Source organism: Sapajus apella, unplaced genomic scaffold (assembly GCF_009761245.1).
Source record: "Sapajus apella isolate SASKATOON/1434 unplaced genomic scaffold, GSC_monkey_1.0 scaffold86, whole genome shotgun sequence".
NCBI lineage: Eukaryota > Metazoa > Chordata > Mammalia > Primates > Cebidae > Sapajus > Sapajus apella.
In genome coordinates this window covers 1,857,384-1,882,786 of record NW_022437026.1, presented here as the reverse complement: position 1 = coordinate 1,882,786, position 25,403 = coordinate 1,857,384, and the positions used below count along the sequence as shown (strand labels likewise).

Below are 25,403 nucleotides of genomic sequence, written 5' to 3'. Positions count from 1 at the left end.
CTTACTGCAACCGCCGCCTCCCGGGTTAAAGCAGTTCTCTGCCTCAGCCTCCTGAGTAGCTGGGATTACAGGCGCCTACCACCATGCCCGGCTAATTTTTGTATTTTTCGTAGAGATGGGGTTTGGGGTTTCACTGTACTGGCCAGGCTGGTCTTGAACTCCTGACCTCATGATCCACCTGCCTCAGCTTCCCAAAGTGCTGGGGTTTCAGGCATGAGCCACCATGCCCAGCCACACTTCTTTCCTTCCTTCCCCTTCCCTCCTTCCTTTCCTTCCTTTCCTTCCTTCCCTTCCTCCCTTCCTCCCTTCCTCCCTTCCTTTTCTCTTTCTCTTTTTTTTCAGGGTCTACTCTGTCACCCAGGCTGGAGTGCAGTGGTGCAATCACAGCTCACTGCAGCCTCAAACTCCCAGGATCAAGCAGTCTCCCACCTCAGCCTCCCAAGTAGCTGGAACTACAAGTGTGTGCCACAATGCCTGGCTAATTTTTTAAAAAAATTGTATAGATATGGGGGTCTCTTTATGTTGCTCAGGCTGGTCTTGAACTCCTGGGCTCAAGCAGTCCTCCTGCCTCAGCCTCCCAAAGTGCTGGGATTACATGTATGATTCACCATGCCTGGTTGTACACTACTCTTTCTTACCTATCCCTCCTCCTTCTAGTTTGTTTTCACTGCCACAGGGGAAACTCTTCTAGTAGCTGCTATTTCTTCAAGAAGGAGGTGGGGCTGGAGAACCAGCGGTGCTTGTTTGTTAGGTTGGAATTAGGAGCCATATCCAGGACAGGTTGAGTAAGTACTTCATCTCATCCAGTGGGAGCCAGACTTTTCAAGCCTGAGTACCTCTTTAAAGCTTCAAAACCTTGGCCTGGTGCAGTGGCTCATGCCTGTAATCCCAGCACTCTGGGAGACTAAGGTGGGTGGATCACCTGAGATTAGGAGGTCAAAACCAGCCTGGCCAACATGGGGAAACCTCATCTCTACTAAAAATACAAAAATTAGCCAGGCATGGTGGTGCACACCTGTAATCCTAGTTACCCGGGAGGCTGAGTCAGAAGAATTGCTCCAGCCCAGGAGACAGAGGTTGCCGTGAGCCAAGATCGTTCCAGTGCACTCCAGCCTGGGTGACAGAGCGAGACTCTGTCTCAAAAAAAAAAAAAAAAAGAAAAAAAAAAGAAAAAACTTCAAAACCACTTTTGGATCCTTCCAAGTAATCATAATTGTAATTTTAGTATCTACAAATGCAAAATGCATGCTGATAAAAAGCTACCATTCAATAAATACTTTTTACATGTATCTTAAAAATTATAGCAGCACCTCTGTGCATTTGACAAACAGCACAGCCTGTTATGTGTGAGATGCACGATCTATTTGTTCTCTAGGCAGTGTTTGCTGTGCATCTAGATTCAGGGACCCCATACTGTCTGAGACCCTCTCCCCTTCCTGAAAAGTTGGGATCGCTGGTCTAATTTAAGCTGTTTATTTCATAGATGAAGAAACTGTGGTCTAGAAAAATAAATACCTACTGAGGTAGAGTGGGGCCCATTTCCATCCAAGTCTCTTGACTCTGTCCTGGGCCCCTTGCAGGATGCCCGTGAGCTGGAGAAGGGACACCCAGCTAGGGCATCCAATTTCCCTCTCCCACACTGCCTGCACTCTCCCCTCACTAGGAGGTGTCCAAAGGGTACCGGAAGAATGAAAGGGCTCTTCAGGGCTTGCCTGATCTAGGAAACGGTTAGACAACAGAGTGAGCCATGCAACACCAGGCCTTAGCAATAAACTAGAGCACAAAGCCATGACGTGGCTGCCATAGGCTGAGGGTGCCAAGCTGGGAACTAACCTTTTCTTCACTTGGTCCTAACAGTTAAGGAATATTATCTTCACTTTACAGATGAGGAAACTGAAGCTTAGAGAGGTCAGTGACAATGTCACACAGTTACTAAAAGCTGCAGAGATACTATTCAGGCCAGGCATGGGCTCATGCCTATAATCCCAGCACTTTGGGAGGCTGAGGTGGGTGGATCACAAGGTCAGGAGTTCGAGACCAGCCTGTTCAACATGGTGAAACCCCATCTCTACTAAAAATACAAAAATTAGCCGGGCATGGCAGCACATGCCTGTAGTCCCAGCTACTCTGGAGGCTGAGGCAGGAAAATCGCTTGAACCCAGGAGGTGGAGGTTGCAGTGAGCCAAGATCACGCCACTGCACTCCAGCCTGGTGACAGAGGGAGACTTCAAAAAAAAAAAAAAGCTGCAGAGATAGTATTCAAAGCCAAGTCTAAATCCAGACCCTGAAATGGTAGTCAATATGCAATGGTACTTTATGCAAGGCTGCTGGGCTCAGGATTCTTGGGGCTTCTTTAGAACAAAGTTGTTTTGCTGCCCCTTTACCCAAGGAGCCATTCTGAACCCAGCCACAGCTTACCAGGAATGTGTAAGCCCCTCTCTTCCAGCACAAAGCCTCTTGGCCACATCCTCCAAGGTCCTGGGAGGACTCCGCAAGCAATATGCAACCTTCAGAGGACACAGCGTTCTTTACATTCTAATTCTAGCTCACAGCCTATATACAAAGGCGACCAGGAAGGCTGAGTTCCTATGCTCATTCCCACCACAGCACATGCTGTTCTCCATCTTAAAATGCTCCCCGCTCAGGTCACACTCTGACTGCAGAGTATGGGCCTGTATAAAGATTGCCCCACTCCTGAAGCCCTTCAGAACTAGATGAGTCCACACTGATTTTTCTCATTCCTTCCAAAGCATGTTCCATTTGGCCATTAACATAGCTTCTGCTTTTTGTCTTTTTTGAATCACATATGAGAGCCTTATATCCCTAGCAAGCACTTTACAAGCAGGGGCCAGGTCCTAAACGTACTCTGTACCCCCACCCCAAGTGTCCAGCTTGGGGCTGGACATGCCATCAACTCCTGATAAATACTTGCTGGACTCCATCCAATGGTCCTGACAATCAATTCCCTCCCTCCTGGACCATTCATTCTGGTCACTGCTCCTCTCAAAAGAAATGGCTGGCACCCCACTCCCCAACTATCTCTCCACAAGGCACATGATCTTTCAAAGTTCTGGGATTTGATTCTGCTGCCCTGTCAGAAAGAAGCCTGACCTTTCTGATAATCTGTTGTCTGTGGGAGCCCATAGAGAAAACATGAGACCAGTTTTTCTGCACTGAGTAGGGCTCTCTGAGAGCTCTGAGAGGCTGTTGGAGGCCTTGGCTCTAAACCATCTGAGTTTAGAGCCAAAGCCAGAGATGGAGGGAGCTGGGTGTTTGCTCTTCTCCACTCTTGCCACCTTCTCAAGGGCTCCTGGTAACCAAATATGTTTGCCTTTTGCTACCCTGGGAGGCTGAGAGCCTCCTGTTCTCTGCAGACGGAGACAGAACTGCATAAGAGGCAATTCAGCTCCTGACTCAACACTGCAGTCTCCCTGGAACCTGAGGCTCTGGTGCCATGACTGAGAGGACTCCTGGGTCACAGTGCTTCAGACTGACCCTCACTGGGTCAACCCAGGTCACTAGCCAAAGCCTGCTGGCAGATTATATGCCTTTCTGAATATTAGTTTTTTCCTCTGTAAACTAGACGCATCAGGCACAATTGATCACTAAAGCCCTTCCTGTGCTAAGGTTCCATAGTCCTAAAATGCCTCTGGGCATTGAGTCCTAAAATGCTGCTCTGGGGTTGCGGGACAACATACTGCCTTCTCAACACTCCCCCCTCACCCCCACCTCCCTACCAACTCTCCATGGGACATTTAAACACACTCTGCAGCCTGCGGCCTGCACCTTGGCATTGCCCAGCCGGGAGCTCCTACAGGTTCAGATGGTCCTATTGACAGAACAGGGTTGCTGCCACCTGGTACCCTAGAAAACCTCCAAAGGCGAGAGAGGAGGCTTTTATGCAATCAATAAATCAGATTCCCCCCTTATCCCTTTCAGACTACCCGAGTATGTTATTCACTGAATAATGCGGTAATAATATGTGAAAATTTTGCCTGTTCTTTATTGTTGATGGGGTGATTTTACATCTATTACCTCATTGTAAAATCCTAGTGGCAGTCCTATGTAGAGGATAAGGACTGTTGTTTCTGTTTTACAGACCAGATAAACTGACCAACTTACCTGTTGCCCATCGGGAATGATAAAGCTGGGAGTGGATGCGTTATGTCCTAAACAGAAACATAGGAACTGGAAGACAGGAGCAAATTCACACCCTCTTGTTTTTTTCTTTTGTTTTCGTTTTTTATTTTCTATTATATATATATTAATTTTTTTAATGTTAAAAAATTTATGTGTATATGTGTGTGTATATATATATATATATATTCACCCTTCTGCAGTTTTTTTTGTTTTTGAGATGGGATCTTACTCTGTCACTCAGGCTGGAGTGGAGTGGTGCAATCACAGCTTTACTGCAGTCTTGAGCTCCCAGGCTTAAGTGATCCTCCCACCTCAGCCTTCCAAGTAGCTGAGACTATAGGCACATACCACCATGCCCAGCTAATTAAAATTTTTTTTTTAATAGAGATAGGGTCTTGCTATGTTACCCAGGCTGGTCTTGAACTCCTGGACTCAAGCAGTTCTCCCTCCTTAGCCTCCCAAAGTGCCGGGATTGCAGGCATGGGCCACTATGCCCGGACTTCCTTTTAAGGACACTTACTTTGCTGTGAGAAAACTTGGTGTGGGGCCGGGCGTTGTGGCTCACGCCTGTAATCCTAGCACTTTGGGAGGCCAAGGTGGGTGGATCACCTGAGGTCAGGAGTTCAAGACCAGCCTGGCCATCATGGTGAAAACCCCATCTTATAAAAAAAACAGAAAAACAAAAAACAAACCTTGGTGTGAGCATTTGAAAGAATAATCTCAATGTTATACAAATTCTATGCAAATATCATGCAAGCTTGGCTCTGGAGTGTTTGAAAAAGAACTTGAGACTGTTTTACAGCGGAACAATGAGTGCTGATTCTCTTCCTTCCCACAAGCAAGAGGCAGAGGAAGCAGAAGAGATGGTGAAGGAAGAGGATATTGGGCCATTCCAGCCTGCATTTTTTTTTATTTTGAGATAGAGTCTCTTTCTGTCACCCAGGCTGGAGTGCAGTGGCATGATCTCAGCTCACTACAACCTCCGCCTCCTGGGTTCAAGGGATTCTCCTGCCTCAGCTTCCCCAGTAGCTGGGACTACAGGTGCCTGCCACCACGCCTGGCTAATTTTTGTATTTTTGGTAGAGACGGGGTTTTGCCATGTTGGCCAGGCTGGTCTTGAACTCCTAAGCTCAGGTGATCCGCCCGGTATCCCCAAGTGCTGGGATTACAGGCGTGAGTCACCACGCCAGGCCCTGCTTTGTTCTTTCTTCTGATAATGTCTGTGGGAGAGAGAGGGAGGCCTTTGGTCAGCCGGGGCCTCAGAAGAGAGAGAAGAGCTCCCAGGGTGTCTTGTCTTGGCCTGTGGCTCTTGCCTGGAGCAAGACAGGATAAGGGAGCCCCCTGGAGAACTGAGGCCACGGATTTGCCTCAGGAAGCCCCGTGCCCTTGGGCATGGTGGGGGCGTCAGTACACAGCTGTGGGCAGAGGAGGGGTTCGGACTCTCCACATGCCCAGGTCTCTGGTTCCTGACCCGGAGGTGGCTCCCTGTGAGAATGTGGCAGAGCTATTCTCTCTAGAAAGGAAAACACTGAAAATGGCAACCAAGGTAAACTATGTAAGCACCTTAACTCGAGTGAAGGAAAACGAGGTGATCCTTTAGAAAGTAAAGCAAGGCCCCGGCCATGATGGCTCACGCCTGTAATCCCAGCGCTTTGGGAGGCCGAGGGGGTGGATCACCTGAGGTTAGGAGTTCGAGACCAGCCTGACCAACATGGTGAAACACCAACTCTACTAAAAATATAAAATTAGCTGGGCATGGTGGTGAGCACCTGTAATCCTAGCTACTCAGGAATCTGAGACAGGAGAATCACTTAAACCTGGGAGGCGGAGGTTGCAGCAGACCAAGATCATGCCATTGCACTTCAGCCTGGGCAACAGAGGGAGACTCTGTCTCAAAAAAAAAAAGTGAAGCAAAGTCGGTGTGGTGGCTCACACCTGTAATCCCAGCACTGAGACTGACTGAGGCAGACAGATTGCTTGAGCTCAGGAGTTTGAGATCAACCTGGGCAACAGGGTGAAACCCTGTTTCTACAAAAAATTAGCTGGGCTGGTGGCGCATGCCTGTAGTCCCAGCTGCTTGGGAGGCTGAGGAGGGAGATTTGTTTGAGCCCGGGAGGCAGAGGTTGCAGTGAGCCAAGATTGTGCCACTGTACTCCAGCCTGGGTGACAGAGGAAGACCTTGTCTCAAAAACAAACAAACAAGCAAAAACAACCAAGCAAACAAACAGCAGTGAAGCAAGACCTTCATACACACAGCACAGCCCTGTCTGGAGAGGCTGACCAGGCGAGCTCCGGGCCCCGCTCCGCTCCTGTGACTTTATATACCGTTCCCTAGGCCAGGTCAGAAAGTGTGGCTGTTCGGAGGCAGGAAAGGCACTGGACCAGGCATGAGAAGCTGTTTTTTTTTTGCCTCCCCAGGGGAGACTTGCTGATCTGAATTCATAGGGCAGCTTTGGGACCATAGCGGACAACACTTCTCTGAAGATAAAACCACTTTGCTTTTGCTGGCAATTTAAACAAATGATTACATTTCATCCTCCTCTCTCTGTAAGATAGGAACTATTCTGCATTTCATTTTACTGGAAGTTCAAGGTCAACATCACACAGCTAGCAGGTGGCAGGTCAGGGAGGTCACCCAAGAGCCTGCACTCCCGACCACAGCACTGTCGCCACGTGAGAGCTGGCGGTGGAGGGGACAGTACCCAGAGAGAGGCACTTGCTCCTGGATGAACTGGGTGTCGGGGATGTGCGGTGAGCCAGGCCTCTGGAGAACAAGTGACTTCAGATTGACCTGTGAGGGAGAGGCCCTTTCCTAGGAGGCAGGGCCCTGACCTCACTGCCCAAGAGTAATTGCCCAACCTCTGTGGCTAAACAAAGAGAGCTGAGATGAGGAAACCAGAACATCCTGGGGAAAGAGCTCAGAGCACAGAAAACATGCGGCTCCAGCAGGGTGATGCTGGGAGTGCTCGGCCAGCCGGCCTTTGCCTAGCAAACCCCTGGGGAGCTCAGGGACCTGTGAGAAGAAGCACAGCAGCCTGGGCATCCCCTAATTACAAGGCCAGGAAGAAAGGGGATGTGAGCTGTTGTGTGTTCGCCGGGACACTTGCTTCATCAGCTGTTGTGAAGTCTGGAGGCGGAGGGAATGTTTGGGCGATGGCTGTGCAGGGGTAGAATCAGAAACAAGGTTTCTCAGCACTGGGCCAGGGCTTTAGGGAGAAGCCTGGGAAGCCTTTGTCGGGAGAGGACATGCTCTGACTCCTGAGGGCTCTTCCCCCAGCGTCTTTCCTCTGTCGTCCTCCTGCACGTCCCGGGCTTCACTATAACAATTTTGATCAGGTTAGGAAGCTGGGACAAGAACAGGGGTGAACACACTTTTTCTAATGAACTGGAGGCAACGTTAGCTTTGCAAGTGCCTGCAATGCCAAGGTACGTGTTCAGGGTCTTTGGATCCTTCATTGGTTCAACTAGGGACTCTTGTCTCCAGACTTACGTCACATAAGATGCTACTTTGTGGAAAGGTGTCTCATTTTGGATAAATCTTAGAGGTACAAGAGAGGGGAACATGCCCGGCGTGGTGGCTCATGCCTATAATCCCAGCACTTTGGGAGGCTGAGGTGGGCGGATCACCTGAGGTCAGGAGTTCGAGACCAGCCTGACCAACATGGAGAAACTCTGTCTCTTCTAAAAATACAAAAAAAAAAAAAAAAAAATTAGCCAGGCATAGTGGTGCATGCCTGTAGTCCCAGCTACTTGGAGGCTGAGGCAGGAGAATCACTTGAACCTGGGAGGCAGAGGTTGTTGTGAGCCAAGATCACACCTTCGCACTCCAGCCTGGGCAACAAGAGCAAAATTCCATCTCAAAGAGAGAGAGAGAGAGAGAGAGAGAGAGAGAGAAAGAGAGAGAGAGAACACTAGCAGTTTCCTGACACCACTCAGAAGTCTTGCTTCTAATTTATAAGTTGGTAGCTAGGGCCTCTTCCCTATTTGGAGTGGGGATGGGATGGGTTTCCTGGTGATGGCGTGGGTACAGCCTGTATCACTGTCATTGCCCCTGGGACCGGAGCAATCCCATTTTTCACTGTGATGAAGCCCGCGCACACAGATAACCGTCTAGATTCCCTCTCCAGACGTTTTGCTCTGCCACCACGAATGATTCAGACTTATGTTTTCCCAAGACCAAGCCCCTGGACCTATACACACTCCCCTCTCTCATGCAGCCTAGAATATTCAGCAGAATGCAAAAAGTCATGAGGTGTGAACTATAGTGGGATTCGTGACTTACAGCACACGGCCTGGATGCCCAGTGCAGCTCGACACAGTTTATCCCAGTGGTCAGATCATGACCATGGCCTTTGCTTCCTTCTCTCTTCCTCCAGCCTCTGTTCCTGGAGAAGTCCAAGTCTGCTCCTGGAGATTTCCTGACTTAGGACTTTGTTTTAAAATCTAGTCCAGGCAACCCTCTGAAATGGCAATGCCGTCTTGGTTTTTTATACTCAGAAATTTCCTTGAACCGTATCTTTACCTTCCTGAGAACTTCCTTTACCCCAACAAATTCTTAGCAGCTTTCCCTAACCACTATACCTCTGGCCCATTAAAAGTCCTCCTTCCTGTTGCCCCTTACCCTGGAATGCTATTCGAGCTCTCAGAGCGTGTGCCGCACTTTTCCTTACAGCCCTTTCCTCTCACATGCTTCCTACATCAGCACCACTTCTCTGCCAACTGCACGATTTTCCCTTGCTTGTCAGATGACCCTGAAAAGGGCATGTGAAGTTGTGTGAGGCGCATTTCCTGTGCTTGGGATGCATGCAGCCCATGGGGTGACAGTTCCACACGTAGCCGTCTAATAGCCCGTGGTACGTGCTGTACTGGCGAAGTGAAACGAGGGCTTTGGGAGAACTGAGAAAGAGGGATACATTTAGCCTATGGGAGCTGAGGGAGGCTTCCTAAGGGCTGGGACGGAGCTGGGCTTTGAAGGGTAAGCAGAGTTTCTTTATTAGAGAAAAGGATGAGAAGAAGCTCTAGCCTTTGGAAAAACTGTCAGTCATTTTAAAAAATCACACTCCTCTTGGTAAATATAAAGTGATCCCCTTTAACACCCTGATCGCCGAGATTCAGATGTAGCTTCCTAATGGGGCCTGCTCATCTCCTTTAAGAATCACTCGTTTATCACAACGAAAAGATAACTGTGGATTATTATTTCTATAATCCACAATGAAGTCAGAGGGGGGGTCCTCCCCTACCTTACACATTCACACACACTGCTCTCCCGACTCTTCGGAGAGACCATGGGAGTACAGAATCCTCCTGGACCCTGCAGGGCCTCTGTGGCTGGTGTCAGGGACATGGGCTTGTGTGCTAAATGGAAGCAGTCAAGACCTCAAGCCTGCATCTTTTGAGCTTGGGACCACAGCCTTCCCGAGCCAGCAGCTTCCTTGTCTTTCTATAACAGCTGTTGGTTTTTCACAGTGCTGACAACGCACGGTGCCCGGCGTGTGAAGACATGGTCCTGCCCCTAGGCCTCTGGGAACCTGAGCTAGACAGACACCAGCTCTGGGTGCAAACACAGCTTAAAAAACAGGCAGGCTGAGCCCTGAGGTGTCAGGCCTTTGTTCCTTCTTTAGGAAAAAAATGAGCTAACTAAGTGACTTCTCTGGGTAAGAGGGAGGCAGGAATCCTCTTAGAGCACAGGTACTAAAGAGCAGCTAGGGATGGAGGAGGAAGACATGGTCAGAGGCAAGTAGGAAATGCAAGGGGAAGAAGAGGGAGGGAGGGAGGCCAGGCCCCGCAGGACTGTGAGGGAAGAGTGCCATCTGCTGAGCCCCCTGTGGGCACACAGGCACTTCACGCTCCCCACCATGCCCCCTGGGCCTCAGGGCCCAATACCAACGGACCCAAACCAAGCCCTGCTGAGCAGGTGCCTGTGGAGAAGGCCAGAAAGTAAAGGCAACCACTATCGCTAAGGATGGTCTTTAGGATGCAGTATGACCTTGTGTAAGACACTGGGTTTCCAGCTGGGGTAGCAGGGCTCCTTCCCAAGCACCGTTCTTACTAGCCATGTGCTTTGGGAAGTTGCTGGGCCTTTCTCCATCCCACATACCTGTAACTTCTGGAAGGGCTTAAATGAATAGCACCTGGAAAGAAAATCCCAGCATGGTGCCTGGCACGTGGTGGAGGCACAGTCATTGCCCCTTTCAGAGAAGAAAGGCCATTTACTCTTTCCTTCCTTTCTCTCTCTCTCTCTCTTTCTTTCTCTCTGTCCCCTTCCTTCCTTCCTTCCTTCCTTCCTTCCTTCCTTCCTTCCTTCCTTCCTTCCTTCTTCCTTCCTTCTTTCTTTCCTTCCCTTCCTTTCCTTCCTTCTTTTCTTTCTTTTGAGACAGAGTCTCACTCTGTCACCCAGGCTGGAATGCAATGGTGCGATCTCGGCTCACTGCAACTTCTGCCTCCTAGGTTCAAGCAATTCTCCTGCCTCAGCCTCCCAAGTAGCTGGAACTACAGGTGACTGCCACCATGCCCAGCTAATTTTTTGTATTTTTAGTAGATACAGGGTTTCACCATGTTGGCCAGGCTGGTCTCGAACTCCTGACCTCAGGTGATCTACCTGCCTCAGCCTACAAAAGTGCTGAGATTACAGGCGTGAGCCACCATGCCTGGCCCATTTATTCTTTAAAATGCCTGAGATTTAGAATTAGAGAGAAAGACCCAGAAAAAGGAGAAAAGGATAAATTTGCATTTTTCTTAGGAGACACAGATATGCTAGATTTGACATAGCTGTAAAAGGGAGTTTGCTCATTAGCACGGGGAAACTATTTCTGGTGTATCACAGCACCCCGAAATTGGGCCAGCCAGGGATAGCACGGGAGGAGGAGTGAATCTGGGGGTGCTGGGCTGGGGTCCAGTTGAAACTGCCACTGAGTTGCACGCTTTGGACATATTACTAAGCCTTTCTGGTCACACCTTGCCTGATGCCTTTTGTCCCTTTCACCCTGATGCTGTGATTTCATGAGGCCTGTTTAGCATCTCTTCGGATATCCATGGATTGACTTAGCAATCAACCGATCAGGCGATCAATCTGTTAATCCACCTAGTTCACCTCAGGACCTTCTTTTTTGTTTGTTTGTTTTTTTGAGATGAATTTTCACTCTGTTGTCCATGCTGGGGTGCAGTGGCACCATCTCAGTTCACTGTAATCTCCACCTCCCAGGTTCAAGTGATTCTCCTGCCTCAGCCTCCGGAGTAGCTGGGACTACAGGCACGTGCCACCATGCGCAGCTGATTTTTTTTGTATTTTTTAGTAGAGATAGGGTTTCACCATGTTGGCCAGGCTGGTCTTGAACTCCTGACCTTGTGATCCACCTGCCTTGGCCTCCCAAAGTGCTGGGATTACAGGCGTGAGCCACCGTGCCTGGCAAGACACCTCAGGACCTTCTAAGATTGCAGTGATGGAGAGGACCCGGTGTGCCAAGAGTATGCTGCAGTCTCATGCGTTCCCTGGCTTTAGAGATTACACAGATCTTTACAAGGATCAGAAGAAACTCAGGCACTTTGGGTTACAGGTGACAGAAATCAATCTAAAGCATCTGAGACCAAAAGAGGGAGTTTATCATAAAGTGTCACCATCTCTCCCAATAACCACATGGCAGGCCGATCAGGGAGGCCATCCAAGGTCCTGGACCAGAACCTCAAGCCCCACCAACCCAGGCAGCTGCTTCCCTCTGCTTCTCTGGGGCTGCCTGGCCTCTCATTTTTGCTTCTCCAGGTGTATCTTGGTTCATGAAGTCCGTGGAGGTTGAAGAGCAACAGTGAATCTCAGTTCCAGATGAATGGAAGGGAGAATCTGGTTGGCCCTGCTTGGGCAGGACTCCTGTCCATACCCTACTCAGCCTGAGCCAGACATTCTTGGACCAGATATAATGTCACTAGGCTACCTCCTAGGCATGTGGACTTGGGGGTATCTCAGGGAATGGGAGATTGCGACTGCCCTGACACCCCAAAGAGTGTTGTGTTAGGATGCAGGTTGGACTGACACAAGACTCCGAAGAGTAACAGCTTAGGCCAAATGAAAGTTTACTTCTTACCTGTGTGTAATAGTCTGCATGAAGATAGTCCAGGGATAACCCAGTAGCTCCACAGTGTAGGGGTCCCAGGCTCCTTCTAGGCTGTTGCTCTGTTCCTGGGATATGTGCCTTATACACATGATTGAAGACACTCAACCACAATCTCACATTCCAGCCAGGAAAAGAGGGAGGGAGGGGATAGAGAAGACATGTGCCTTCCTTTTAGGGGTACAATTCTTTTTAAGTTCTCATTAGCCACACCTTGGTCATACAGCCATGCCGTTGCAAGAGAGATTGGGAAATGTTGGCTTTGGCTAAGTGCTCATGCCTCCAGTCAAAAATCCTACAATCCTGCAAGAAGATCAAACAGATATTGGAGGGGCAACCTCCTACAATGAGTAATAGTGGCCTCGCTTCCTGGAAACTCATGGAAGTTTTTGTCTTTTCTGACTTCTAGCCTTGGGAGCAGGTTATTTATTTGCCAAGGAAGAGGTATGGTGGGCATGGGAAGAATATCTACATGGAAATGCTTCCAAAGGTGTGACCAGGAGGAGTTTAGACTAAATGATATCTAAAATCCTTTTTAACTCTTATGCTACTTCAAGAAAGGCCTGGGAGCTGGGTACGGTGTCTCACGCCTGTAATCCCAGCACTTTGGGAGGCCGAGGTGGGTGGATCACGAGGTCAAGAGATCGAGCCCATCCTGGCCAACATGGTGAAACCCCGTCTCTACTAAAAATACAAAAAAATTAGCTGGGCATGGTAGCGTGCACCTGTAGTCCCAGCTACTCAGGAGGCTGAGGCAGGAGAATTGCTTGAACCCGGGAGGCGGAGGTTGTGGTGAGCCGAGGTCGCGCTACTGCACTCCAGCCTGGGGCCTGGTGACGAAATGAGACTCTGTTTCAAAAAAAAAAAAAAAAAAATTAGCTGGGCGTGGTGGCACATACTTATAATCAGCTACGCAGGAGGCTGAAGCAGGAGAATTGCTTGAACCCAGGAGGCAGAGGTTTCAGTGAGCTGAGATCATGCCACTGCACTCCAGCCCTGGCAACAGAGCAAGACTCCTAAACAAAAAAGAAGACAGGCCTGGGATGGTGTGCCTCTTCCTCTATCCTAACTTAGGGCATAGAAAAGGAAGTTCTTAGGATGGAATGCAGAAGTGAATTTGGTAACGCAGAGTTCTTTAAAGAGTAGATTTCCAGTGCTGGGCTTCTCCTGTCATCGCCCAGTTCTGCTTACACAAGGCTGAGTTGAAGTTATTTCCTTCGGATTCTAGAGCCACATATGAAGCCCCTGCCTGGTAACCCCCTCTGGCAGCTGTGCTGAACAGAGTAGCTCAGGGCAGCTAACCCACCAGTGAAGCTGTGGTGGGCGCCTGCTGCATTCGCGGCCCTGGCTGGCTGCTGTGGGGATCCACGGGAGCAGAAGGCTGCGCTCGCTGACCCTCTTCCTCTCAGCCTCCAGGCTGACCTCATTTTCTGCTGAGACTTCCTGTTCTCCAGTAATTGCTTGGTGGGGCAAGAGGCTTCAGTACCAAGTCAGCAATTGGCATCTGAGTCATGATGTATATGGTAAGTGTGCCTCTGCCCACGGTACCTTCACCAGCTCAGCACTGGGCGCTGGCTGCTGGGCACTGGGCAGGAGAGGAGGGCTGCCAGAGGGGCTGATTTTCACTCATGCCAAAGCACTGATTCTGTGTCTTCTGGGTGTCCAGCAACGTGCGTGTGCATGTGTGCTCGTCAGGATGGGGAAGGCAGAAGGTTGGAAATGACTCTGGACAGTTAGACCTCCAAATGGACTTTGTAGCTTTTGGTGCCAGTGATGCCAAGATGAAGTAGAGAGTAGGACAGTTGGGAGCAGAAAGAGGCCCAGACTCGGAGGCAGCTTGGGATCACATTCTAAAATGTGTGACCTTCCATGGCCAAACGTCTCTCCCCACATCCTTTTTTTTTTTTGAGACGGAATTTTTTGCTCTTATTGTCCAGGCTGGAGGGCAATGGTGCAATCTCAGCTCACTGCAACCTCTGCCTCCCGGGTTCAAGTGATCCTCCTGCCTCAGCCTCCCAAGTAGGTGGGACTACAGGCGTGCACCACCACACCCAACTAATTTTGTATTTTTAGTGGAGACAGGGTTTCTTCATGTTGGTCAGGCTGATCTCGAGCTCCCTACCTCAGGTGATCCGCCTGCCTCGGCCTCCCAAAATTCTAGGATTACATGTGTGAGCCACCGTGCCTGGCATTTTTTTTTTTTTTTTTTTTTTGAGACAGGATTTTGCTCACTCTGTCACCCAGGCTGGAGTGCAGTGGTGCCATCACTACTCACTGCAGCCTCGACCTCCTGGGCTCAAGCAATCCTTCTGCCTGAGCCTCCTAAGTAGCTGGGACAATTCCTCTATTGTTTTTTTAAAAAGGAGGATAATGCCTTGCTCTGCTCACAAGGACTTACAAAATGGAAAAGAGAATTGGGCTGTGAGCCTTGCAAAGGCCAGGTCTGCGTTTTACTCATCTCTGTGGCCCCTTCGGCACCTAGTGTAGCACGGTGTGCATGCGGTAATTCTTCTGTGAGCGAGTGTTGCCTAGATTGCATTGAACAGCAACAACCCAGAAAGCACGTGGTCCATTCATATTAGAAAACAGAGACCCAGCGAGGGATAGTGACTTGCCTGAGGTCACACAGGCTGGCTGGGAAGATTAAACATGGACCTGACACGCACTCAGCGTTCAATCAGCATCAGTGTCCTTCTTTTCCAGGTGGCAGGACCTAGGATCCAGGTCATTTCCTCTGGCGCCTTGGCTCTGGCACCTCACCCATTGCTAAGTGATAGTATTTTGCTGGAGTCAGCTGGCTAGTGAGGGCTGAGATGGGATTAGCTAGCAGAACTGTTTGCTGACACCTTGTCATGACACCAAGCTGCCCCTGTGTCATGGCTTGGGTACAGTGGCTAAAGGGCAGGAGCTGGAGCCAGGCCGCCTGGGTGTGACTCCCAGTTCTGCCATTTGCTAGTTGTGTAATCTCATTTAATGTCTCATTTATGCCTCAGCTTTCTCATCTGTAAAATGAGGATTGAAATTGTATTTGACCCCATGAAGCCGTTGTGAGAATTAGATGAATTAAAATATGTACTAAGAAACGTGCCAGGCAGGTAATAAGCATAGTATTGAGCGTCTGCTATTATTCGAGGGTAACATTTGGGTTTATTGCTGTAGTTGTGGCTGCAGAGTTGATGACTGTGGTCAGCCTTCGCAAGGACAGCCGTTGGATGATGGTAGGGTTTGTCGTTGCTTAGGTAATAGGATAAGATTCCTGAAGATAGTCTAAAGGACTGGGGATTCTATCATATAAATTCTTGGCGGGCTGATGTGCTTGGTAAAGACTCTTAAGGGTTGCCATGCAATTGGTGGACAATTCAAAAATAATGACCGCTAGCTCCTAGGGAGGATCCAGACTTTGGATACTCATCCTCCATCCATCCACAGCACACAGAGGGCCCGGATGGGACACCAGCTCCTCCAAGCACATTTCCTTTTTCCTTTTAAACCCCAGCTGCCATTCAAATTTGCTTGCTTTGGAAAGTCAACAGAACCCCCAACACAAAGAAGGAGGCTGACTGCCAAAGGACTGGAGCCAGGAAAACTATGTGACAGACAACTTTGCTCCTGCCAAGAATGAGGATGTGATTTCCTATCTCCACCCCGCAGTGGGCCCCCAGCCTCTTCTCATCCCCATTCCCCTTCCACCCCCAGTCCTATGGGCCGTAGGTTTCTGCCTGAAAAAGCAATTTGGAGCTGCTCACACAGGATATCTCCTCCTGACCTGCTTCCTGAGTGCTGGGGCAGAATGCTTGCTCTACTGAGAAAGGTGGCATTAGCTCAGCATTCCCCCAGCCAAGCATCATACCGGATCTGACTGTCAATCACTCACTCACAGCCAATGGCCACACCTGAGAGGGGTTTTCTTAGCGGCTTTCCTATGTCAACACCTGGGCTGAGTAACCCAGCAGGCTCGTGGAGTAGAGCTGAACCTGTTTCTCGGGATATTGCACTTTCTTGTCTTTTTGGTTCTGTGCTTGTTTTTGTAATTTGGTGCAAAGCCACCACTTGCCATGGTTCCAGGAACTCTTCCTGAGATTGTAATTCCAAAGTCTTTCTACTTGCCCTCTTGGTCTCCCGACTTCATTCTCCATGGACTCAATTCAAAGTGTCGTCCTGGCCCGGCGCGGTGGCTCAAGCCTGTAATCGCAGCACTTTGGGAGGCCGAGGCGGGTGGATCACGAGGTCAAGAGATCGAGACCATCCTGATCAACACAGTGAAACCCCGTCTCTACTAAAAATACAAAAATTAGCTGGGCATGATGGTGCGTGCCTGTAGTCCCAGCTACTCAGGAGGCTGAGGCAGGAGAATTGCTTGAACCCAGGAGGCGGTGGTTGCGGTGAGCCGAGATCGTGCCATTGCACTCCAGTCTGGGTAACAACAGCGAAACTCCGTCTCAAAAACAACAACAACAACAACAACAACAAAAAACAAAGTGTCGTCCTCTCTCCCTCCCTTCCCTTGCTCCAATGTTTCTTCCTATCCCCTCTGTTCTGCATAGTGCCAAAGCAACTCGCCCCACAGTCCTGTGGGTTCCATGTCTTCTTCCTTGATTTTGGTGGCACGCATCTGCCAGTAACTCCCTAAGAAAGTGAGCAAAGGAAGGAAAATTTTTGTGGACTAACTTATATAAACCGTCTTTCCGTGATTGCTAGCGGGTTGAGTACAGAACTGTAGCTTCTAGTGTGACTGCTGTGATATCCAGCGCCATTTACTTCTCTCTCCTGTGGAGCTCACGTCTGGAAGTTTTTAGATTCCCTCTGACCTCCAGTTCCTAAAGTTGACAATGATGTGCCTCGGGGTGAGCTGGTCCTCGTTCATTATACTGGACACTTGCTGAGTCCTTTTGACACCAAAATTGATGTTCTCTGCTCTAGAAAAAAAAAATCTGAATGTTTATTTAGAAATTTTGTCCTTTTTCTTTTCTTTGTTCAACCCATCTTGAACACTCAGTGTTACAATGTTGGATCTTCTGACGTGATTCTTTAATTTTGTCTTTTGTGTCTAATGTTTTTCTCTCCTTATCTTTTTGTTTTACTTTCTATGAGATTTTATCAATGTTTTTCTAGCTTGAGTTTTTAATTTTTATATTTTTAACTTCATATTTTTAGTTTCCAAGAGTTATCTTTTCTTTGATCTCCAAATATTCCTTTTTGAAATAAATATTGGCTGGACAAGGTGGCTCATGCCTGTAATCCCAGCACTTTGGGAGGCCAAGGCCAGCAGATTGCTTGGGGCCAGGAGTTCTAGACCAGCCTGGGCAACATAACAAGCCCCCATTTCTGTTAGTAGTTATTAAAAATAATAAATAAAACAGGACACAATTCTTATTTCATTGATGGAATAGCGTTCCTTTTTCTCTGGAGATATTATTATTCTTTTTCTTTTTTGAACTTTTCTTCTGCTTCCTACATTCTCTCTCTCTCCCGTCTCTTATTTCTTTATTTTGGTCTCCATCTTTCATGTAGGCTTTCTGTGTATGTTAAAGAGTGAGGCACTAAAAAGCTTACTGGAAGGGGAACTAAGTCGTGAAAGAGAGTGGATCTTTTCATTGTACCTTTTGAATTTTTTGAGTTCTGAACCGTATTAATATAAAACCCATTCAAAAAACAAAGCCCTCATCTTCAAGGTTATATTAAGCTTTACGTGCATGTGTGGAGCTCATCCACTGGGCAAGTTCACTGCAGAAATGTAGAGTATTATCTTCTTTGCTGAGTGGACTCCAGATGTCGGTGTTTTAATGTTGTCTCTCTAGGTTATGTCATCTTTTTTATTTTTCATTTTTGTCTCTCTGGCTGGAGTGCAGTGGTGCAATCATAGCTCACTGCAGCTTTGAATTTCTGGGCTCAAGTGATTGATCTTCCAGCCTCAGCCTCCCAAATAGCTGGGACTGCAGGCACGTCCACTGTTCCCAACCCCGAGGTAGTCTTTTCGGATAGGAATCTTCTGGACTTCTGTCAGGGGATAAATGTTGGGGGAAGGTATAAGCCTAGCTGCCAGTTTTCAGGAATGGAAGTGGGAGGACGGCTGGGTATCCCAGTGTCCTGGATGCAGATTTCAGCAGGTGCCTCAACCCTCTCCCCATTACACACAGCGGAGCCTGCCAGCCGCGAGAGCAGCACTTCGCAGAATATCTATGGGGAAGGAGCAGTTTTTAAACACCTATTCTGTCGGGGACATGTACATGGTTCTGCTGTGCATGACTAGTCTACACTAGTTTTTCACTTTAAATAGGTGAATTGTGTGGCGTGTGAATGATGGCTCAGTAAAGCCGCTCTGGAGGAGTTTCTGGAGTCGATCATCCACGTCTGACTGCCGTTCTCCCGTGTCACACTGTTGAGTGTGGAAGCCTCCAGCACGCCTTCTGCACGGGGCTCCTCAATCATCACCACACAGGACATTGCATCTGAAGGGACACATCTGTTCTTTTTTTTTTTTTTTTTTTTTTTGAGACGGAGTCTTGCTCTGTTGCCAGGCTGGAGTGCAGTGGCGCAATCTCGGCTCACTGCAACCTCCGTCTCCTTTGCTCAAGCGATTCTTCCGCCTCAGCCTCCCGAGTAGCTGGGACTACAGACGCGTGCCACCACACTCGGCTAATTTTTATATTTTTAGTAGAGATGGGGTTTCATCATGGCGAGAAAGGTCTCGATCTCTTCACCTCGTGATCCCCCTGCCTCAGCCTCCCAAAGTGCTGGGATTACAGGCAGACACATCTGTTCTTAATCAAATGATTATTTAATTAAGGGATTGCTATTGGCTTCATATGGGGATGTCAGTACCTTAAAATGATGTTTATCAAGTCAGATACATAAACCTGGTTAGCTCTACTCTCTTATTCCCATGGAAAAATTTTATTTATTTACTTTTTTGAGGCAGAGTTGCACTCAGTGGCTCAGACTGATCTTGGCTCACTGTAACCTCCACCTCTCAGGTTCAAGTGATTCTCTTGCCTCAGCCTCCTAAGTAGCTGGGATTACAGGCACCCGCCACCACGCCCACATAATTTTTTGTATTTGGTTTCGCCATGTTGGCCAGGCTGGTCTCCAAAGAACTGGGCTCAAGTGATCTGCCTACCTCCACCTCCCAAAGTGCTGGGATTACAGGTGTGAGCCACTGCACCTGGTTATTTGTTTTATTTTTTAAAAGCTAATTTGTCAAAATATATATTTTTTAATTCATAGTAAATAATACAAAAAGCACCTACCTAGTTACATGCATTCTAAATGAGGATGCAAACCCAGTTCATGTATTTATTCAACAAATACTGAGCATTCACAATGTGCTGGCTCTTCTACTAGATTCTCAAATGCAGTAGACAGCAAATCCCAGGGAGGAGACAGCTGAATAATAAGCCTTCTGGTCAAGGTGGACACATCTTTCAAAGGACAGAAATCTCCCTATCAAAGGAATTGGGAGTGTTTTAACAATTGAGAGTTCAGAGAAATTTCTACATCTTGTTTTGAAAACTCAAGATTGATTTTTTAAACTTACATAAACATTAGAACAACCCTAAAAAATAGAAAAAAAGAAATGTACAAAAATTCTGGGCCAGGCGTGGTGGCTCATGCTTGTAATCCCAGCACTTTGGGAGGCCGAGGTGGAAGGATTTCCTGAGCTCAGGAGGTCAAGGCTGCAGTGAGCTATGATCGTGCCATGCACTCCAGCCTGAGCAGCAGAGGGAGACTGTGTCTCAAAATATACACACACAACACACACACAACACACACACACATACATACCCAAAAATTTCTGCCACCCGCCTTGCCATCCAATTTCATACCATTTCTCCACTCTGCCCATTTTTAATTTAATCTAATTTTATTATTCATTTATTTTTTGAGCCTCGCTCTTCATCCAGGCTGGAGTGCAGTGGTGCGATCTCAGCTCACTGCAACCTCCGCCTCCTGAGTTCAAGTGATTCTCCCGCCTCAGCCTCCTGAGTAGCTGGGACTACAAGTGTGCACCACCCATGCCCAGCTGTATTTTAGTAGAGATGGGGTTTCACCATGTTGCCCAGGCTGGTCTCAAACTTCTGAGCTCAGGCAATCCTCCCCACTCGGCCTTTCAAAGTGCTAGGATTACAGGCCTGAGCCACTGCACTTGGCCTCCACCCATTTTGTAAAACCTCTAGCTCCATTTCCCTCATTATCTTGACCCACTGTTTCCTCTCATAGCCTTGACCACCTTCATTGCATGTCTCCCAGAAGGACCCAGCTTTAAGGACCTCCCAGGATCACTGAGAAATTCACACCTGAGGAATTGATGCTTGAAGGTAGCCAAGACCCCCCAGTGGCTCAGGTGTTCAGAAGGAGTAAAGGAATAAATGTGAATCTCAGTGCCAACTTGCTTCTGGGCACGTTCCTCAGACTCAGACACCAGGCAGGGGAGGGCTGAGCATTGGGGCCTGGCAGCTGGGCAGAAGGAAGCGGGCTGGGCCAGAGCTGTGCAAACCTTGGCATCAGAGGGATCCTGAGTGCACGGCCGCTCCTGTGCCCAGAGATGGGCATTGGGAACACTGATGCCCTTGTGAATCAGTGGGGGCATCTCAGGGAGGAATGTGAGCCCCCTTGGGCATGCTGGGGTGCAGGTCTGACCAAGCTGAGGAGAGGCAGGAGGCCAAGTGCAGTGGTGGGGCTGGGAGGGCTTCCACACTTCCAGACTTGCTGGGACCGAGTGCTCCTATTTCCCCAACCCTGCTGAGGCAAGTCATGATTCAAATCCCAATGAAGCCATGAACATGAGTGGCATCTTGACAAGTCTCTTAATGTCTCTGAGTTGTTTACTCACCAGTAAATGGGGGATAATAACCCCCCCTTGCAGGACATTGCAGAGATCATCTTGTGAAGTCTCACACAGCTTTGCTGCTCAATGCGCGACTTGCGCTGTAGCTAGGATACTTCTTCTTTCCTTAGGGGCTATGACCCCACCCTCAAGTCTAAGATTTGGCTTTGTTAATCTCATCTCTCATCCATGACAAATTAACTGGGGTGGGGGGAATACTTTTTAAATTTATACTTTACTTATTTCAGTATTTCTCTCTTTTTCTGCTGGTAAAGGAAATACATCCGTGTAACAAAAATACAAGCATTGTAAACTGGGAGGAGTGGCTCATGCCTATAATCCCAGCACTTTGGGAGCCAAGGCGGCTTGAACCCAGGGGTTCGAGACCAGCCTAGCCAACATGGTGAAACCCCATCTTTACCAAAAATATGAAAATTTAGACAGGTGTGGTGGTGCACACCTGCGGTCCCAGCTTCTTGGGAAGCTGAGGTGGGAGGATCGCTAGAGCTCGGGAAGTTGAGGCTGCAGTGATCTGTGATCGCGCCACTGTACTGCAGCCTGCATGACAGAGCGAGATGCTGTCTCAAAAAGAAAAAAAGAAAATTAAAACTAAAGTTAAAATATTGTAGAAAATACTGTTAAACAGGATTTTAAATTTTCCTTAATTCTGTCATTCAAAGATAATTGCTACAAACAGTTTGGTGTCTATTAGGAGTATGTCAAATGGCTCTAATTAGATTCAACTGATGACCACATTTTAAATGTCCCCCTCCCTTTCTCCTCATTTCTCACAGCACAAGCTGAGTCATGGGTGAGCTCCTTCGAAGATGGCCTGTGGCCAGGTCTTAGACATAGCCCTGTCTGGGAAGATGAGCAAGCTCGGGCAGCCCTCTCCAGTCCTCTCTGGAATCCACTGCCAGTTTCCTCCCTCTGGGCAGAGGAAGGGCAAGGAGGAGGGTGGAGGTGGAATGGAGCTGTGGTCACAGCTACCTGCGGATGCTCCACACTTACCTGGGTGCCCGGGGCGAAGTGAGTGAAAACACCTGTGAAGCAGCCAAGTATGGAAACATCCTTGCACATACCAGAAACAGGGTGTTGGCAAAATGCTGTCTGTACACATCTACACACACACACACACATACACACACACAAAATTACACATGATTGTATGTGTGAGTAGTTCTTCCCTTCCCCACCTGTTAACAAGCTCATTTCCTTGAGGGAAACTCAGCTGCAGATGCTGGTGTTTATATATGAGAGACCAACATTTCTCTGCAGGGGATCTTGTACCTACACAAATTAGCCCCGAGTTACAAAGAAAAATCCTACTGGTGGTAATAAATGGTCCTTTATACCAGAAGGGTCTAGCATTATACTAGACGGCTTCAACTAGGCAAAGGCCTCTGGGCCCTCTAGCCTTTAATAACCCCGCATTTGCCACGAGCAGCAGTGCCCCAGACCCTCCACACCTCCAGTGCAGAGCTGGCTGCACTGCAGACGTGCAGCCTCCTGCGACACCACTTGGTGTTTGTTGCTAATGATAACTCCCACTAATACGTTCAGCTCTTCCTTGGCTTCTGAGATCCTATCTCCTCCATGAAATGCTCTTGGCCAATGGCAAGAGAAGTGGAAATTTCACTTGGCCCTACTTTGTCTCAAGGTACAACGACTTCACGACTTCTTCAATTCGTCATATACAAGGAACAGCTCCTTGGTTTTATGTAACATAAATAATATGTGCTGCCTTTATTCTTTGGTTTGTCTGACCTATTTTCACTTATTTGTTCCTTATAATCTGTAAGGCTGTCCATGTCAGACTATGTTCTCCTGTGTCACCATGTTCTTAGTACAACCCTTAGTATCCTGGGTAAACAGTGGAAAACTTAAAAGCCTGTCTGTAAGAAAACTTATGATAATAGCAACACTAAGATTTATTGAGTGCCACACACTCTTATAGTACTTTACATGCATTAACCCATTTAGCGCGCATAGCAACCCTGTCAGGAAGGTACCATTATCATTTCCATGCTACACATGAGGAAACTAAGGCACAGAAAGGTTAACTGACTTGCACAAAGTCACAGAGACAGTGGAACCAGACATCACCCAGAAACCCACAACCTACAACTGCCAACAATTTAGTGTTTCACCTTCCATGTTCCCCCTTTGTATATAAAGGCATTTTATTTTATTTTAGAAAACTGGGATCATAATTATACTTAACAGGTGTGTTATTTGGTTTAGGGTATGAATTTGTAATAGTTGTGACATGACTTTTAATTTTTGTTGTTGTTTTTGAGGTGGAGACTCACCACATCACCTAGGATGGAGTGCAATGGGGCGATCTTGGCTCACTGCAACCTCTGCCTCCTGGGTGCAAGCTATTCTCCTGCCTCAGCCTCCCAAGTAGCTGAAATTACAGGTGTGTGCCATCAAGCCCCAGATAATTTTTGTATTTTAGTAGAGATGGGGTTTCTCCATGTTGGCCAGGCTACTCAAACTCCTGACCTCAAGTGATCCACCCACCTCAGCCTCCTAAAGTGCTGGGATTACAGGTGTGAGCCACCGTGCCCAGCCATGACTTTTAATATGTGAATTATGCCACTGTTTTTTTTTTTTTTTTGGAGACAGGGTCTCACTCTCAAAGTCCAGGCTGGAGTGCAGTGGTGCAATAATGGCTCTCTGCAACCTCAACTTCCTGGGCTCAAGCAATCCTCCCACCTCAGCCTCCTGAGTAGCTGGGACTACAGGCACACGCCACCGTGCCCAACTAATTTTTGTATTTTTGGATTTTGCCATGTTGCCCAGGCTGGTCTCCAACTCCTGGCCCCCAGGGATATCCCTGGCTCAGCCTCCCAAAGTGCTGGGTTTATAGGTATGACCACTGCACCCAGCTTACCCCTCCTTTTTTTTTTTTTTTCTTTTTTTGAGACAGAGGCTTGCTCTGTTGCCAGGCTGGAGTGCAATGGTTCGATCTGGGCTCACTGCAACCTCCGCCTCCTGGGTTCAAGCGATTCTCCTGCCTCAGCCTCTCAAATAGCTGGGACTACAGGCATGTGCTACCATGCCCAGCTAATTTTTTGTATTTTTAATAGAGACGGGGTTTCACCATGTTGGCCAAGATGGTCTCTATCTCTTGACCTCGTGATCCGCCCGCCTCAGCCTCCCAAAGTGCTGGGATTACAGGTGTGAGCCACTGTGCCCGGCCTGACTTTTTTATATTTGGAAAATTCTTCTCCATCAAGTCACCGCTTGTCTTTGGTTTTATTGTTCGATTCTTTCTTTTTAAACTTAGGTTTTTTTAAGAGTAGTTTTAGATTCACAGCAAGATTCACAGCAAAATTGGGAGGAGGGTGCAGAGACTCCCCATATGCCTCCTGTCCCTACGCGCACACAGTCTGCCCCAATATCAATGTCCCCCAGCAGAGGGATCCATTTGTTAGAGCTGATGAAGCTGCACTGATACATCATTATCATGCAACATCTATAGTTTACATTGGAGTTCACTCCTGGTGTTTTACAATCTACAGTTTTGGACAAATAACGACATGTATCCACCATCATACCATCACGGAGTATTTTCATTTTGGTGGCTTCCAAGTTTTGGCAATTATATATAAACCTTCCATAAACACCCATGTGCAGGTTTTTGTGTGAACATAAGTTTTCAGTTTATTTGGGAAAATCCCAAGGAGCGTGGTTGCTGGATCGTGTGGAAGAGTATGTTGAATTTTGAAAGAAATTGCGAAACTGTGTTCCAAAGTGGCTGTGGCATTTTGCATTCCCAGCAGCAATGAACAGGAGTTCCTGTTGTTCCACAGCTTATCAGCATTTGATATTGTCGGTGTTCTGGATTTTGGCCATTCTCATCAAATTGTGGTTTTAATTTGCATCCATTTATTTGATGATGTATTATGTGGACATCTTTTTGTATACTTACTTGCCATTTGTATATCTTCGTTGATGAGGTGTCTGTGAAGAGGTCTTTGGCCCATTTTTAAAATCAGGTTCATATTCTAATTGTTGAATTTTAAAAGTTTAGGAGTTTACATATTTAGATAATTGTCCTTTATCAGAAATATTTTTTTGCAAGTATTTTCTCCCAGTCTGTCTTATCTTCTGATTCTCTTGACATTGTCTTTTACAGAGCAGAGGTTTTGATTTAATAAAATTCAGTTTATCAACTATTTCTTTCATGAATTGTGGATTCAGTGTTGTATATAAAAAGTCCTAATTTTATGACATAATAACCTAGGATGGAAATCCTATGTCATCCTATCCTATGTTATGTTATAGCACCTAGATTTTGCCTAATGTTACTGTCTAGGGGTTTTATC

General features: G+C 47.7%; 1 protein-coding gene across 2 annotated transcripts in view; it reads left to right on the top strand.

The window, feature by feature from the left end:
* Window positions 1-25,403, top strand: part of NINJ2 (ninjurin 2) — a 104,856-nt gene that overhangs the window by 40,854 nt on the left and 38,599 nt on the right. The window contains exon 1 of one of the 2 annotated variants that reach the window (XM_032254415.1): window positions 13,398-13,765. The exons of the other annotated variant lie outside the window; for it this stretch is intronic. Within the exon in view, the coding sequence (XP_032110306.1) occupies window positions 13,754-13,765 (12 nt within the window). The 5' untranslated portion in view covers window positions 13,398-13,753. Of the gene's footprint in view, window positions 1-13,397; window positions 13,766-25,403 lie in introns of those variants that run through there. 2 annotated transcript variants of the gene reach the window in all.